The 17606-nt window shown below is 39.3% G+C and overlaps 1 protein-coding gene across 2 annotated transcripts in view; it reads right to left on the reverse strand.

The window, feature by feature from the left end:
* The window catches only part of PPFIA2 (PPFI scaffold protein A2), a 608376-nt gene that overhangs the window by 119703 nt on the left and 471067 nt on the right, over positions 1-17606 (reverse strand). For both annotated transcript variants that reach the window (XM_075932509.1, XM_075932507.1), the window contains 3 exons: positions 17168-17389; positions 10974-11120; positions 7168-7302 (listed from right to left, as the gene is read on the reverse strand). In XM_075932509.1, the coding sequence (XP_075788624.1) occupies positions 7168-7302; positions 10974-11120; positions 17168-17389 (504 nt within the window). The remainder of the gene's footprint in view (positions 1-7167; positions 7303-10973; positions 11121-17167; positions 17390-17606) is intronic.

Genomic DNA, 17606 nt, shown 5'->3' on the forward strand with positions numbered 1-17606 from the left:
AATGACTTATCAAAATAACAAGTCAGTATACTTAAACAATTACCCACCAGAATTTAAAATTGCATCAGTGTTATCATCAGAACTCAAGAGTCACTGACACAAAATTAGAGTGAGGTACAATTTTACAAATATAAACTGCAACCGTCAGTATGGATTTATTCCTATTACAAACAGTTTAAATATACACTTATGCAGATATATGAAATTTTATAACTAACCATGGAGTTTTTTAATGTTATTCAGTGAACATTCTTCTCAACTGAAATGTATTTATAAAGTTTATTTACTTGTAAAATATAAAAGGTAAATGCAAATGTTCAGGATTTTTGGTGAATGTAGCCTCAGTACTCAATATTATAAATTTGAGTTGTATTTCATCCCAGAAGTCATATGGCATAGTTTCTTTCCCTACTTGGATGAATATGACTCCTAAAATCAGGAAGAGGACTTGAAAAAAGTCTGTAGAGCTCAGAATCACTAATTGAGAGGTAGTCAAAACACAGGATTAGGGAATTATAGATTATTTTCAGTCACAGAGAACTAGTTGGAAGCATCATTCCTAGAAAATTAAACCTGTGAGATTTAATGAGCGCAAAGTTAAATTTGATTTATTTTCAACACTCTCATGTGCAAGACCCTTATATGTTCAAACACATTAATTCTAGACTTGAAGAGCACCTCACTCAAGATGAAGTGTTAAGTGGCCTGGTCTAGTATAGTACACACTTAAGAGAGAAGTCTGGGAAGCTATTTCATTCAAATATGCTACTCATATCTGTATTTTAAATTGTAGGAAAGATTTTCATTAGAAATCATGCAATGGATAATTCTTTAATTGCATGTTGTGTCTGGAAGCATGTTACTATTTGAAATATTGAAAACTAGTGGCAGTTGCTGGTCTAATTAATGCCGAGGAGGAATTAATAAATTCTAGATGAGAATGAATACTATATATGTTGTTTCTTTGCAGAAGCATAATTCAACTAAGTACACTTACAGCTCTAGAGATATTGCAATAAATGACTCTGTTCCAACTGAGATTTAAACATGCTTTAAAAGTGAGATTTTACAATTTAAAAGTGCACCAGAAAATATACTAGTGGCCAAAGGAATTAAACATTTTTGGCTGCTACTTTGTATTGAATTTGCTTTGTATTGAATTTGCTCAAACCTCAGAATCAAATGCCAAACATTTAAAGCTTTCTTAGGGAAGCAAATGCAAAATGTTGACCATAATACTGTGGTTAAACACCACATTTATGGTCATTGGTTGATGACTGTTTAAGTCCTCACATAAACAGTGGGTGCATTGAAAAAGAACGGTGTTAAACAGCTCACAAAATTTTAGAACTTTCCAATGCAACCCTTGATTCAGAAGTCTAGATTTTTTGCATTTAAGACATGCATAGTTATTTTCTGTTATTGTCTTCAGCTGGCTTAGTAAAAAATACCGTGCAGTATTCAGCAACAATTATTGAAAATATATATCCTGCATACATATTTGGTATGCAATGCAGTACTGGGTTTACAATGGTGACAGGCCTATACTGGAATCTGGAAAGGTGCCTATTACAGACACCACTAACTCATCCATACACAGCTGGGTTTGGCCCATTACCCAGGAGAGTGCAGCTGTGTGAGCCGTTTCGATCCAGCAGGTTTCATTTGCCAGTAATGTACTTGCCACCCAGAAGACTGACTTCACCATGTGGGCTGGGCAGAGCTGCTAGTTGTGGGCCAGTGGATTTGATTAAGCCGGGCAGTCCCTCAGGGGTTGCATGCCTGCTCCCAGCATGACTCCAACTCTGAGCAGTTTCTGCTGTCCCCAACTGTGGGTAGGGTTTCTAACTGTCTAATCACACAAGCCCCAAAACCCCTACCTCACCCCCTGCCCCCATTCACTCTATTTCCCTTCCTCTATTGCTCACTCTCCCTCACCCTCATTTACTTTAACTAGGCAGTGGTTTGAGGTGTGGGAGGGGGTATAGGCTCTGGGCTAAGGGATGGGACCAAGGGGTCTGAAGTGTGCGAGTGGGCTCTGGTCAGGGGTAGGGGTTGATCTAGGAGGGAGTGCAGGAGGTTGGGTGCAGGAGAGGATGCAGCTCTGAGAGGAATTTAGGTACAGAAGGGAGCTGAGGGCTGAGGCAAAGGGGTAGAGTGTAGGAAGGAGTGAGGTCTCTGCAAATAAATTTGGGTGTTGGATCAGGGTCAAGGCTAGTGCAGGTGGTTGGGGTGCAGAGGGTATGCGGGCTGTGGCTGGGGATAAATGTATTGGTGTGCTGACAGGGTCTCAGGGATGTAACAGGGTGACTGGGGTGTGGGATGCAGGCCCTGGATGAAGCAGGAGAGGGCTCAGAATCAGTGCAGGGGGTTGGGTGCAGCAGGCAGACACAGTTACCATCCAGTCGGGCTGGCTACTGAAGACCAGGGGCACAGTGCATGGGAGTAGCGTCTACACAACAGGACTTAACTTGAAATAAGCTACGCAAATTGAGCTATGTCAATTGTGTAGCTTATTTAGAAATAGCTTATTTCAAAACTGGGAGTGTCTACACTGCACTTATCTCGAAATAGAGCACTCTTCCTCTGACTTCTCTTACTCCTCATACAATGAGGGTTACAGGAGTCAGAGTAAGAAATCCTCCAGCTTGACAGTATTTTGACATTATTTTGAAATAACTTGCTGCTGTGTAAATGTGGACTACGTTATTTCAAAATAATGCTTGTTATTTCAAAATAACGTTGCTGTGTATTTCGAAATAATGTTTCTGTGTAGATGTACCCTAAGCAGTCTGGGGGGAAAGGGGAGGGCACTGGGCAGTGAAGGGGCAGGAGGTGTTTGGCAGTGGGAGAGGATTTGTGTGTGTTTGGGGTTCTGAGCAGTAGGACAGCTTACCTGGTCCTGGGGCCACATGTGAATCCACATTCACTACTGCTCCCAGGCACCTTTGTCCCCCTCATCTCCTGCGCTATGTGAGTGGCAGAGAAAAACATAATGGGAAATGGCTTTGCGCACTGCTGGTCCCCCAGCTGGGGGGGAGAGGGTCAGCGGCTCATATCAATCAGAGGCAGTTAGGTGCCAAAATACTTAAAAAATCTGTGTCTACACTCTTTGAGGGAAGAGATTATCTCTTACTGTTTATTTGTGCAACATCTTGCCCAATGAGCATACTACTATGGTTAGAGTATACACTCACGCTGTAATACACTCATTTCAATGGTTGTGCATCAGCTACAGGGTTTACTTGAGACTTTTCAATCGCATACTAGCAATGGCTGGCAATGATTCATTTGTCAAGTCCTCTGCCCTCCTTCTCTGCATCAGTCTCTTTTCTCCTTCTTGGTATACCCTTTCCTGCCTTCCATCTCTCCTTTTGTTTTATCCTTCCAACTATGATTCCTATGAGTTGTACCTGCTAACCTCTTCTTCCACTTTTTGATCTCTCAGCCCCACTTTGTTTCATTCTATTTACCTCTTTTAATAGTCTACAGAGCTCCATCCCCTCTCTCCTTCCCATCCTTTCCACCCTCTAGCCCTGGTCTCTTGTGACTTTCATCCTACTGAACCCTCCCCATTCCTATGATGCCTTCCCTCTTGCAGTGCCAGCTTCAGATCTAAAATGGGCAACTCTACCTATGATCTCTTCATCTTTTCCCTCCTTGGAGCCTAGATTCCCTTTCGAACATCAACTCTACAGCTTATGACAGCTTCTCTCTCCACTCCAACTCATCCACAAAGGCATGAAGGTAGGGCAGTAGGCTTCTTCTCTCCCACACCTGTTACCACCAACACCCTGCCCTGCACTGCCTCCACTTTTGACCAACTCCCCATCCAACTTTTCTCTCTTTTCCACTTCCAAGTTGTTTGTTATCTCCTAGGTATCTTGTTTCTCCTCATCCACTTTATTTACTCTTGACTCTGCTAGTCCTATTTGATCACTAGCAACTTATACCAAGATCTCATCCAACACCTTAACAGCCTGCCTCCTCGCCCCCACCTGTACATTTTGACCTTCAAACATGAATTGAATTTCTACTGATGAAAATGGCCACTCACTCAGTCATGTCTTGATGAAGCACGTCTCAATTCTGATCTTTATATTGCAGTATTGCCTCTCTCTAGCTATCCCTTCCTCTCCCCACATCCAACCTTTTCATAATCTCCATCACTTCTCAGGCATTCTCATATCCCTCTTCAAATCACTCACCTAGTGACTCTATTTAATCTGCTTTCTCTACCAGGTCTGCCTTTTTCATCTATTTCTCCCATGACAAAGTTTTCTACCCCAAATTCCCAATCCTTGCTTGATACCCAACTTTTATATTCTCTGCTAAGTGTTTCTACTGAAAATCCCATGACCACACTGACTTGCAAATTCCTTCTCTCCTTCAGTTCTGCCAGTTTCTTCATCAAGCAGCACTGCTATGCCACAAAGATTGATCCCAACTGTCTTTTGACACCCCCAACTCTTTTCTAAAACCAACTAACTCCTGCACCTCTCTTCACAGAACTTGACACGATTCTCTTCAAAAATCAAGGTGATTACATCTAACCTGATCTCCTCTTCTCCCTCCACCTTAGCATGTTCCCCTTCCTTTCCTGTTCCAAACAGTGTCTCTTGTACTTTAAACCATTCACCTGTCTCAGTGACCTCTCCACTCCTGCTTCCATTGTTCTCATTTATCCTCAACCTTTCACTCTCCTCAAATGCCTTCTCCTCTTAATATATATTAATTTCTCATATCCATTAAAACCTTTGCTCTCACCTGTGCCTGTAACTTTATTCTTCTTCATTGAGCATGCTGTTAACAACTGCTGTATCAAAACAATATATTACTGTCTGATGTGGCTGGATGGAGAAGGATAGATAATGACTATGCAAGACTGGACTGAGACTGGGACCACCAGACCACTCCCTGAAAATACCAAGGATGGAAACATGTCTGACAGACTACACCTTTATGATGTTGAATTCCATTTGTTCTGCCTCACCCCCAAAATATAAATATCACGTTTGAGGAAGGAAGGATCATGGAGGCTTCTATAAAGGTTTATGCAGATATTCATAGAAACTAAAGTTTGTCTTCACTCCAGATTTAACTTGGGAATCTATCACAAATTTCACCTTAGAACAGACCCTAAGGTAACTATTTACATATGTTGCTACCCTGAGATAATGGTAGTGTAAAAAAGGAAATCACAATACCTGAGAGATGATGGCCCTCCATTCCATCCCAGAGCCCCCAGGCACCTATTCCTCTGCTCTATCTGGACATCTGCCTGAACTCTGATCCCTGATCTGTAGTGGGCTATCATTCTGCCTTTGCTCAGCATCTTGCCTGCAGTTTACCTGTCTACAATTTCTTCAGCTTTACACATTGCCAGGGTTTGATACAATAGAAAGATTACCACTATTAAGTCCCTGGAACAGTGAAACTCTTATTTAGATTACTTAGTACATTGACTTTGTAGATTTTCTCTTTAGAGAAAAACTTGGATGAAGGCCATTTTGAATGAAACGTCAGTTCTGTTCAGGGTCCTCCAGTCACATCAAATAAAAGACTGTGGGAAAGGCACGTGAAAATATATGCTGTAGTATGTTTATGATCAGAATATGACTATATTGCACTGCAGTGTACTGAGTATCGTGCATGAGTGAGATGAGATTCTCTCCATATTAAGTAGTAGTATTTGTTCAAAATGGTGGCAACAAAAGACATGCTTGAAAATAAAAAAAAATGACTGGTGCCTAAAATACTGGAGAATTTATAAAAAAAAAATTGTCAAATATAAAGCAATATTCTGCTAAGGGCATTAAAATGTCAGGTCATCTGCTGAATAAATCACAGATGGACAACTTAAAGCTGACAAGGGATGCCTTATTCACTTCCACCATCGTTTTCACAAAATGTTGTAACATTTTTTTGTCATTTCATGCAATCCCCCTTTCGTTGAATCTTCTTTTATTCCAGCATTTTCAGTTCCCTTTCAGATTCCCAAGTCATATACCTAATGTGGACAGTATAAAATCTTGATTACTGAGTACTGATTTTGTCTTAGTGAGTTAAAAGAAATTACTATCTATTTCCTTCTTGCCTAAATTACACAAAAGTCAGGCTGAACCGTAAGCTGTCCGAGCTCTGAAGACCTGATAAAAAGGACAAATAGAAGGGTTTTTTTTTAAATGTTGTTAAAATATGAAAAAACTGTTGCTAAATAAAATCATTATAATGTTTGGTAGTGATAGAGAAAGGAAAATTTAAATCAGAATGATGTGTAACATATTGTGCTATATGGAGTTTTACATTTTCGTTTGACTCTAAATGTGAAGAATTAAATATTTTATGAAAATTACAAATGTTCTAATGAAGCTAAAATACTCTGAACTACAGCATTAATTGCATGCACATCTAAAAATGTGAGAGAGCACAATACATGAATTTGGCATAATTTAAAACGTACAATTGTCTTATTGTTTTTCTTCAAGAAAGCTGTTGTACAATAAATTGTTCACAGAGAAAGCAGATTGTCTTTGGTCCCTTTAGGGCTTTACCATTTTCCTTGTGATTTATCAATTGTAGTCTGATTACCTGCTACAAAGAATCAATTTAAAAAAAAATCAATATTCAAGATGGCTTTGTTTCTGTTACTCACAAATGATCTTAAATGTCAGTTTTGTATAATATTGTATTTTTGTGTCATTTATTGTGATGAAAATGATTACTGTATGTCTCCTAATTAATGTGGTGTATAAAACATCAGGAAAAAATAATCTACTAGCTTGTTTTTGTTTTTTGTTAAAGGGGAAATGTTTACATATTTAATAGCTAAATGGGTTCATGGATTTTAGATAAATTGGCAATCCATGACATCTTTTTAAATATAATGTAGTCTAACGCAAGAATAGTTACTTCTTCTGCCAATAAAAACTGTGAGAAACACAGTCACAGCATTCGATATATCAAATTATGCTAGAGGCCAGGAAATATTACTTGTTACACAATTAACATTTGCTTACTGTGTGTTACATGGCATCATTTTTTCCACTTCTAAAGAGGTTGAAATGAAGTCCTTTTTAGTTATGGTTCTTGTAAGGAAGAATACAGAATATAAACCAAGTTAATCCAAACATATTTCTGAAATAAACCTATTTCTCAGTGCAGTACCTTAGTCAGGGCTGCAATTCTCTGAGCCAGTTCAGCCTCCACTTCAGGCAAGGTCTCAGCCTTCCGCATTGTCTGTTGCAGCTTCTGTTCAGCGAGCTCGAGACGTTCTTGCAGTTGTCTGTTTTTTTCTTCCATCTGAAACCCAGAGATGAAAACAGAAAATATAAAAAGGCAGAATTAAGAAATGGCTGCAATTTGGGGCAGGGGGGGAACTTTCTGAGGTGGGCACAGCAACTGGGTTCAGCCAAAGATACGCTCTAGCTTGCAAGAGAGTTTTTGATGGGCTTGTGAAAAAGGTTAATCCGAGTATGGTGCTCTGCAGGCCTTTTACACTATGACTGATACGAGGAGCAAGGATATTGTATCAAGGCCAAGTAAAGAAGTTGCAATGAGTAAAGTATGAAGATGAACAAACGTTCCTTTTCCTCTAATCTGTGTGCTACTAGTGCCAGCCAAGGAGAAAAGTACTCATGCCAGTAAAATCAAAGTTTCAAAAATCTACAGACACAAATTTCAACACCTTTTCTGCAAAACTGAGAGCATGAGAGACTGGGAAGAATGTTTTATAAGGATACATTTGCTAAAGAACTGGTAGAACAAATTGATGCCAACAACATACAAGTAGTGTGATGGTGAAATCAGCACTGGTTACCCATCCAAGGACATCATTATCAGTTCCTGTCAGTTATTTGGTTAAAACTGTATAGTTAATTTTTTGTTGTGAAGTTACAGTTAAACCTTGTTCTATGTAAATAGAATACTGAAGTTTTGATAATAATTTAAAAAAAAGGTACGGGGGGAAGGGTGAGCCTTTAAATTTTTGTATTATAAGTAGGGGATTTTCTGGCCTATGAGACACACAAAACGTGAGTATAATTTCACTTAGTTAGCGTTAATTATCCCGTTGAAACACATTTAGGGTGGGACTAATGAGAGCGCACTGTAAATACTGTAATCTTTTATGGTGGTATTTTAATATTTTGACAGGACAATACGGTTTAAAATGTATTATGTTGATGTTTAAATGCTGAAAATATATTCCAAATCTGCTTTTTTGTAGTACAATTATCAGTACTGACTACTCTCTGTAGGCCTTTTATGTATATTGAAAACTACTTAAATTGCCAATAAAAAACCTCTAACAGCTGATATAGGTATTTTGCTCTTTCATCTATTGTTTTCCTGGATGAAGAGGAAAATTAATGACAGTCTTCAAGCAACTTGCAAAATAGAATTTAAAAAATCTGGTTTTGATCCTTTCATTCTCATTGTGGACATAAATATTTTTTATTTTAATTGGGTTTCACTCAATTAGAGGACAATTTAGTTATTGAGGTAGTCTCAAAGTGCTTTATAATGGGGGAGCTCTTTTTTTTCTTTTGCATTATATACTATTTGCAGATAAGACGTAAAAAATTAAGAATAAACTTTTCTTATCTATTAGCAGAGAGAAAGAAACTCATCCAAAATTTAAACAACGTACGAAGTTCTAACTTAGTTTTCTCGCTATATTCTAATCCTTACCTGAAACTATAAGCAATGTTCTCCATTCACCTGATCCACTGGTCAGATAAAAGTCTTGACTCTCTGTTTTCCTATGGTCCCTTTATAGCACTCTGGCTGTGTAAATGGGCCTTAAAGGAAGCAAATCTCTCTTGTTTGTCATTTCCCACAGCTAACAGAATGGTTCTGTGTCAGCCACCCTTGCAGTGTCTAATGTTCTGGGAATTGCCAAGATTAGGATGAGGGCAGACCTTCACTTTCATCTGTCCAAGCAGCTCTGAAGCTGCTCTAATTTATACAGGAAGGCAACACCATCCTTCTCCCTCCCCCCTTCCCTAAAAGCCCTATGCAGAGCAGATTTTAGCTACAAAGAATAATCAGACCCAAAGTCTTTTGTTGTTTCACAAACTTAATTGAAAATGACTTAACACAGAGGAGTCCTGTTCACCTTAAAGACTAAGGGTACATCTACACTGCACCCATAGGTCAAAATAAGATATGCAGTCTGAGCTACGCAAATTGCGTATCATATTTAGATCTAATTTCAAAATAACTTATTTAGAAACATCCTTTAACCCTTGTTGGAATGAGGGTTACAGGGACGCCAGAATAGCGTGCCCGGTTTTTTAAAATCTATTTCAAAATAACGGGTGTGTATAAAGATGCTGAATAGCTATTTTGGGCTACTTCCGGAATCTTGAAATAGCACTGCTGTTTAGACATAGCCTAACCGATTTATTTGGGCATAAGCTTTTGTGGGTCAATATCACATTGTCAGATGCATGATGAAGTGGTTTTGACTCATGAAATCTTATACCCAAATAAATCGGTTAGGCTTAAGGTGCCATAAGATTTGTCATTGTTTTTACAGATACAAACTAACATGGCTACACCTCTGAGACAAGTTACTTAGTTGCATATGACGAGATGTATTCTGTCGAGCTAAATTAATCTTGTACTGGAAAACAGCCAGAAGCAATTGGAGGTAAATTCTGGTACTTAAAAGTTCTTGTGCCCTCTCTCCCATATAGCACCTGATAACTACAAATATTGATATATAATAATTAATAATGCCTCACAGGACTCCTGTGAAGTATCTAAACAGATTTTACAGACATTTAAATCCTGTGCTTTTGAGGTTAAAATCAACACACTCAAGGGTGTACTGAGTTGATGAAAAAATCAGAATAGAACCTGTGAGTTCTGACTTCCAGTCTCCTGAATGAACTACTTTCTACATGATAAACTAACCTCAAGGATTCTAAAAGATTTTTTTTATCTCTACAATCCATGAATTTGAATAAGTTGTAAATGATAGTAATAGAGATGTAGCCATGTTAGTCTAGTGTAGCTGAAACAATAAACAGGACTATGTAGCACTTTAAAGACTAACAAGATGGTTTATTAGGTGATGAGCTTTCGTGGGCCAGACCCACTTCCTCAGATCAAATTGTGGAAGAAAATTGGCACAACCATATATACCAAAGGGATACAATCAAAAAAAAAGTGAACGCATATAAAAAGGACAAATCAAATTTCAGAAGAGAGGGAGGATGATGGGGGGAAGTTAATGTCTGTGAGCTAATGACATTAGAGATAATTAGGGAAGCTATCTTTACAAAGATAGCTCATCACCTAAAACCATCTTGTTTGTCTTTAAAGTGCTACATTGTCCTGTTTCTTGTAAATGATAGGTTTTGGATTCTCTTATTTCAACTTTGGACTTCAGGTTTTGCAGCAATTGCAGAAAAAATGTGACATGAAAGAAAACTGTCTTCTAAACCTTTTAAAACTGAAGATACATGGATGACACAATTATCTATGTCATCCATTCATTACTTAAATTATTTGCACTTATTTTAAACCAATTTCTGTAAACAACCAATATTTGATGGCATCATCTTTCTTTTAAAACATGTAATTTTTATTTGCATTAGCAAAGATACCCAAGTAAACATGGGAAACAAACTGTTGTTTGCTTATCTGATGTGATTTGATGTATGCTGGTACAAGACACCATGGGGTCACATAACTCAGCATAGATACTTCACAGAGCTGAGAGGACAAATTGGTTTTGCTATTTATGATTATGGCAGCTAATACAAGCCTTACAGACTTTGACCTGTCTGATTTTCTTTAAGGCAATTTATGTCCATGCTTTGTTATGGTCAATTCAGAATGAGAAACTTGGCCTACTTTAATAGCATCCTACTACCAAAACTTCAGGACTCTCTTGTTTGTTTGTTTAGTGTTAATGTTAATTCTGCATGAAGAGAGCAGCTCCAGGGATGCAGATACTGAACCTGACGCAGAATAGCCTCCTTATTTGCCAGTTCGTTTTCCAGTTTATCATTCATGTCATGTATGGAGGTGGATTCCCTCTGTGCACTGAGGTAGCGCTTCTCAAGGGTGGTGATTCTTTCTTCCATATCTTCTTTCTGTGCCATAGCCTAAAATGAGGAAATGTCATTTAGTTATTTAGTCTAGAAGTCAGCTCAATTTACATGTTAATAGTGACAGCTTCAAAAAAAGTGCTCAGGGGAAGTGATTTTCCTATTTTCTGTAGGGAGTATTTTCCTCTTTTGGATTAATTCCAATATACATCTATATCTATACCTATATCTATGAAAATAAAACTACAAATATCTACAGTAGAATTTAATGCCACTCACAACATAGTTAACTATATACTTCAATACAACAGTAAGGGAAAACTAAGGATTTCTCAGCTTGACTGGTTTTTTCCTAGTTAATCTGCATTTCAATATGTGTGATATATAAAACAAAGAACCCAAAGTTAACCTGCATACTTTTTAAATAACAGTAGACATGAATACAAAGGAAAAGAATCCTCTTCATATATGAACTCTGAAATCACTGTGGCAGCATTATAAAAATGACATACCGCTGATCAAGAAAGCTGCTGTGCTTTAACTTATTGTAAGTCTAATACAAGATGAGGTGATAAAGGCCAATATTGGAATCCACAGCACTTAAGTCTAAAACTGATTAACTTGATTCTTCTTCAATCCAAATCCTTTTTATTGTGAATAATTAATGTCATCAATCAAATCTTACTCTTTACTTTGACAGGAGGAGTAATGTGTAGGAGAGGTCTTATATAGTAGGGTTGCATAGAACCCTACAGAATCAATAGAGATATTGTTTGCAAATGGAGCCCTGCAAGCAGCTGGGCTGACACACTTGTCTGGCCCCTGGACAAAGTGTGTGGGGAGGCCCAGCTCTTGGAAGGGGTGGGACCTTGAGTGGAAGGGGCGGGACTGGGTCAGCCAGCCCTCAACACCTTCCAGAGCATGGCACACAGCTCCCCTAGCAGCTGTCCCTTTTGTTCCCTGTTCTCCATTGGCAGATCTGTCTGCAGGTTAAGTTCATAAAGGCTAGCATTGAACTAATCCCCGCATATTTACATGAAGGTTTGAACTGAATGAATTAAAGTCTCCAAATGAAACTGTACTTCTTCTGCAGTCAAGCTCTTCCTACCACCAGACACTACCCCACTGACAGACTGTGAAACACCCTTATCTCTTTTCTGATTAATTCAGAGAAAGGGCGCTTGGGGAAGATACCGTCCCAGTTTCCCTCCCACAGAGTCTTGCAGAAGACGGCAGGAGCCATCTCTTTAACAATTTTCTTGCTGCAGTCCACATATATCAAACTACTGTGATTATGGGAGGGAAAAAGAGAGATGCGATTAGAAACATGTCACAAACCCTAACATGCAAGAAACAAGAATACCTCAGGGGCTGTTTAGCTGTTGTTCTGTAACTTGCTGATGACTAAGGTAGTCTTCTATAGTGTACTCAGTAAAGCTAATGGCTGGTAGCACAAACAACGTTTGCTGTTTCAGCTGCTCTCTGACGCCTGTGTGGGTTGTACTGTGAGATCCTTGGGACATGGACTATAATTTAATTTACTGTATGTTTATTAAGTGCCCAGAACAATGGAGTTCCTACCCAGCTAAGGCATCCAGATGCAACCAAAATAAATGAAATAACTGAATAAACAAAGAAATAAATAAGTAATATGAATATTCCCATTTAGCCAAAACCCTATTATCCAAAACTCTGCATATTCGAATTCCTGCCTTGTCCCCAGAGTACAGACTGCTTGCCTAGGCTGCAGAAATCAGGCATCACTGGCTCTGCAGCAGCTCTGTGGGCAGATCAAAGACACCTCACCAGGACTGGGGGAGCAGGATGAGCTCCCAGCAGTAAGGGTGGTCATCCCACCAACTGAACGGCTTCTACCCTCTTGATTATGTAAATAAAATCAGCAACCTCCATGCTATTCTGTTAATTGGGAGTATACTAGACTCTTGCAAAGATCCTTTCAGGTGTGAATAGGCAGTAGTCTATATCAGGCTCCCTAGAGAACAATCTGAGATTAAAACTTTCTTTTGCCTAATTTACTACAATTTTCCATTCCCACTCAGGCAGAGTGAGGACATGAACTTGGCTCTCCCACAGCCTCACCTGGTGCCCTTATGACTGCCTACATACACACCCAAACCCAAATGTGAGAAGCTTAAAATTTGCCACAAAATGGAATTATCATTTTCTAGTCAGTTGTAGCCCTTCTCCTGTTCCTTTCCTTGCTGTGAACCCTCCATACTCCCTAATCTTTGAGGGGGAGCAGCAGAGCCTATTCTTTCTCCACACAAAGGGCTCTTTAAGGAAGCCATCCCAAAATATCAATATACTCAGCATTTTTATATCAGTTTATATGTTCAAAACACAGCTGCTGCTGCTGCTTTCAGTTGTATGAATGAGTGTTTAGCTCAACTTCTGAAAATACAGCCTCGATATCTCATGCTGGGTGCCCTGAAAATACAGCCTCGATATCTCATGCTGGGTGCCCTGAAAATACAGCCTCGATATCTCATGCTGGGTGCCCAGAAAATAAAAAAAAAAAAAACAATTGTTGACCTCCCCTGAAAATCATGAGTTATGTAAGCTGCCCAGCACAATGCAGAAAGGAAGTCTGTGACATAGGAAGAGAGAGAATCTAGTTCTACAGGACAGCATTTCACCAATTGAACCATAAGACTGCCCCTTTCCCTTCCTGCAATCCCCTGCCTCATTTGCTACACATAACCCTTTCTCCCAAACCCTCTACTTGGGTGTCTCAAATCCTGAAGGAGTGACCTAATTATTGGGTACAGTGAGAGACACACACCACCTGCCCATCTCCATATATTTCTGTTATGGTTTACACATGGCGTTACAATGCCTACCACACTGAGCCCCACAACTGAGATGGGGGAGGGAAACACCTATGCTGTGAATCCTACAACAACTTAGGCACAAACTGGGCACTGGTTCCGCAGCTACAGAACTTGTGCAATATATATATTTGAGGACTAAGGTTGAACTATTTATCTCATTATCACAAATGGGGATTTGCCATTGAGTACAATGGGGTCAAGATTTCATTTTAAGCTTTTTACTAGACTCAGAAATCTATGTCAATGAATTTTGCTGACTGCGGAGAATTGTTTTAGCTTTAAAATCTTGTCTTGTTTTTAGAAGGATTGAAATGTTGACACATTATCTTGGCACACTGAGATGACATATTAAGAAATACATTCTGCTACTCTTCTTGTGTGTACTTTACTTTCTAAGTTGTCTTATTGAAGTTAATGGGATTACTTAAAAAGTACTATGCAATCTAAATAAAGGTGGCAGAATCTGGCCATAAAACTAAGATTAAACTAAATATCTAAAATATCCTTTCCTTGATTGCTAAAAGAAAGTAAATTTATATTTTTCTTAAATAAATAATGAATGCAGTTAAAATAATGTAATACATTTAAAACAACTTTTATATTTCTACGTTCCACACTGATTTTTTTATGCACGGGGGGGGGGGGGGGGGGAGGGGGAGAAGAAGGAGAGGGGAAAAACCCCTTATTCTAAGTGTAACAAACCAATCTACTTTATTTGTCAGTGCATACTTCAGTCACTGCATTGGAAAGTGTTTTTCTGCTATCCAATTAGATCATAAAAGGAGGCACCTTTATATTGTTTGTTTTAAAAAAATATATATTAGCAAAGTTGGCTTTTGATAGTTTAGTGCAATTTGATTACAGTACTGTCACTTGGTGGACTTTTGGATTTTGGAGTAAAAAGGATAGGCTGTAGGTTGAAGCATCAGTGTTTGAACATTGGTATGTTCAGGGCTTGACAAATAATGCAATCTACTCGCCAGTGGTGAGTAGATTGCAACCCGGAAGAGCTGGGTTTGGGCGATCTGCGCATGCGCAGATCACCGGACAGCGCGGCTGGCGACCGGGGCTCACCGCGGTTCGGCGAGCCCTGGGTATGTTGCTCTAGACAGAAGCTGGCAGATGGGACTCAAGATGTTGAGAAGACACAATGTTTCGCTGGAAAGGGGAGAGAAAAGTTGAGAGAGGGAATTATCAGAGACATGGAGCTGGGGGAAAGGACACAGTGAGATATTAGTGTGACATCATAAGACAACATCATTTCTTAAACTGCATCAAACATGATTTAATTTGAAATTTGAAGAGAGAAGAAAAGTATAAAAGACAGAGAAACACAGAAATGCAGTGCCACAGAAATAGCTTATTTCGAAATAGCATGTCTACACTGCAAGGAAGCCTCAAAATTAGTCCAAGGCAGGCTTCCCTAATATAGATGCGCTTTCTCAGTTTAGATCCCCAGGAGGCACTGGGGAGGAATAACTTAGAATGTCCCTGATGAATGGCTATTTCAAAATAGCAGCCAATGAACATCTACACACGTCTTTTTTTGAAATAGCTATGTTATGAGATGTTATTCCTCACAGAATGAGGTTTACAGATTTTGGAATAATCCGCCCAATATTTCAAAATTATTTTGAAATAACGGAATGGCTGTGTAGACGCTCACCTAGTTATTCCAGAATAACAGCCGTTATTCCGAAATATCTTTGCTGTGTAGACATACCCAAAGAGTGGAAAGAACATGTGAAGAAACAGAATAGGAGGACATATGGAAAGAGAAAGAAAAGGACTATGAGCTAGGAAGAAAATTCCATAAAGAATATGGAAAGTAAAGAAGGCAATTTTGACAGATTCTGAATTGAATGGCCAGACAGTAGATGTGCTTGGGGCTGGGAGGTAAAGGAGTATCTCCCCTCTACATGTCTGAGAACGTAGTCCCCTTATTAAAGGTGCCTCTGCTTATTCTCTGGGAATCCTGTGTGCTGCAATCTAGCCCCAGAGACTACAATTCCCATGAGCCCTGGAGGAAACCACGAAGAAAGTGGCTCTTTGTTTGGGTGCTGCTCTCCACATGTACGTAGAGACTCTCAGCAGTCTGTGGACTCTTCCCTTTGTTTTTGGAAAAGAGGAGCCAGGCTGCTGTGGAGGAGTTTTAGGCAGTCCAGAAGCTGGTAGGTTGCAGCTACAGACTTGGATTCAGAGCCTTTGGGACTGGAATCTAGCAGGCTGCTTCTGATTGCCCTTTGGCTGTACCTGTGGCTAGAAGTACTACTCTGCACCCAGCACACAGAAGAAGACTAGAATCATCCACTCCAGCTGCAAAATCTTCAAGCGCACCCACGCAAGCAAGAGTATGGTACTGTGAGTCCTGAGGAGTGCATACTCTGGGGTGTGATAAACGGGGCAGTGCAAATGCCAGAGAGATAAGTTCTTATTATTTCTGTGCACTTTGTTAATGCTATTCACTGTTAATCTGTTAAACTCTGTTTCTTTAAGTTGTTAAGTAAAGGTTGTTCTTTCTACTGTAAACTATCGGGTGTATACTGTTTATGATTTGTAATTGTTGTTCTGGTGCTAGATCCAGATTATTGCTGGAATAATTTTATTCCTGGAGGCTCCCAAGGTACACCATTAAGTGTGTACAGGGCCATCCTGGTGGAGGCACTGCCATGATATGTTCTTTATGAGCAAGGGACAGCAGCAAGGGGGTGGATAGGGTTTCTCCAACTAAACAACATCACCACTGGGGTACTCAGGTTCTCCTTTTATGGAGAACCATCAGGCGCCCAGGCGCCCAGGCACACCTGTGAGTGTGACCTGCTCCCGAGTAACCTGGGGAGGAAAAAGGGGGTTAACAAGAAGATATGTAGCAAATTCAGTGCAAATCTTAATCTGGAGAGAAGATATCTGGAAGGCTATAAAAGAGGAGCCACAGATTTATGAGCCGAGATAAGGATCATGGAAGAATATTTTTGGGGAGGGGATGTATGACATCTATGAGAAATTTCAGAGGAGGAAACCAGATTTACTGAGACATACACACACTTTTGTTTTTGTGAATGATGCTTTGTAAAATAAAACTTCTAATAATTTGGGGATTTTTTTAAAGATTACATTTTGTGTAAAATAGTTCCAAGATTTCAGTGGTAAACCTGATTGCTATGTTCAGTGACCAAACTTGGTTCATATCAAATACCTCCCCACAACTTGATGAACAACATGTTGAAGTGAAAGTGTGATGAATTGTCTTACCTCTCTAATGTCCCTTTGATATTTAGTGTTCATTTCTTCAGTTTTAATTAGATCCTTCCTGGCGGTCTCTGCTTCCTGCTCTACTTCCCCAACTCGCGAAGACAGTCCAGCCAAACGTTCCTTCATTTGTGCCATTTCATAATTTTGCTTTTCGAGCAGTTCTTGTAGTTCCACCAGTTGACTTGCTTCATCATTTGAGTCTATAGAGCCATTTGATAGGCGCTGAAAGGGGAAAAGCAATATTCATCTGTTACTTATCATATAATGTAGAAATTGCCTGAAGCAATTTTACACAAGTCTGGAACCAATTAAAAGACAAAATATTCCAGGCATTTTAACAGTAAATAACATGAGATTCAGGAACACTAATAAACAAAGGACATGGAAAATATGTGTATTGTAAAACTGTGCATTAGTTAGGAGAAGTATGAATTCAGAG

This window comes from Pelodiscus sinensis, chromosome 1 (genome assembly GCF_049634645.1).
Source record: "Pelodiscus sinensis isolate JC-2024 chromosome 1, ASM4963464v1, whole genome shotgun sequence".
In the NCBI taxonomy this organism is placed as follows: Eukaryota; Metazoa; Chordata; order Testudines; family Trionychidae; genus Pelodiscus; species Pelodiscus sinensis.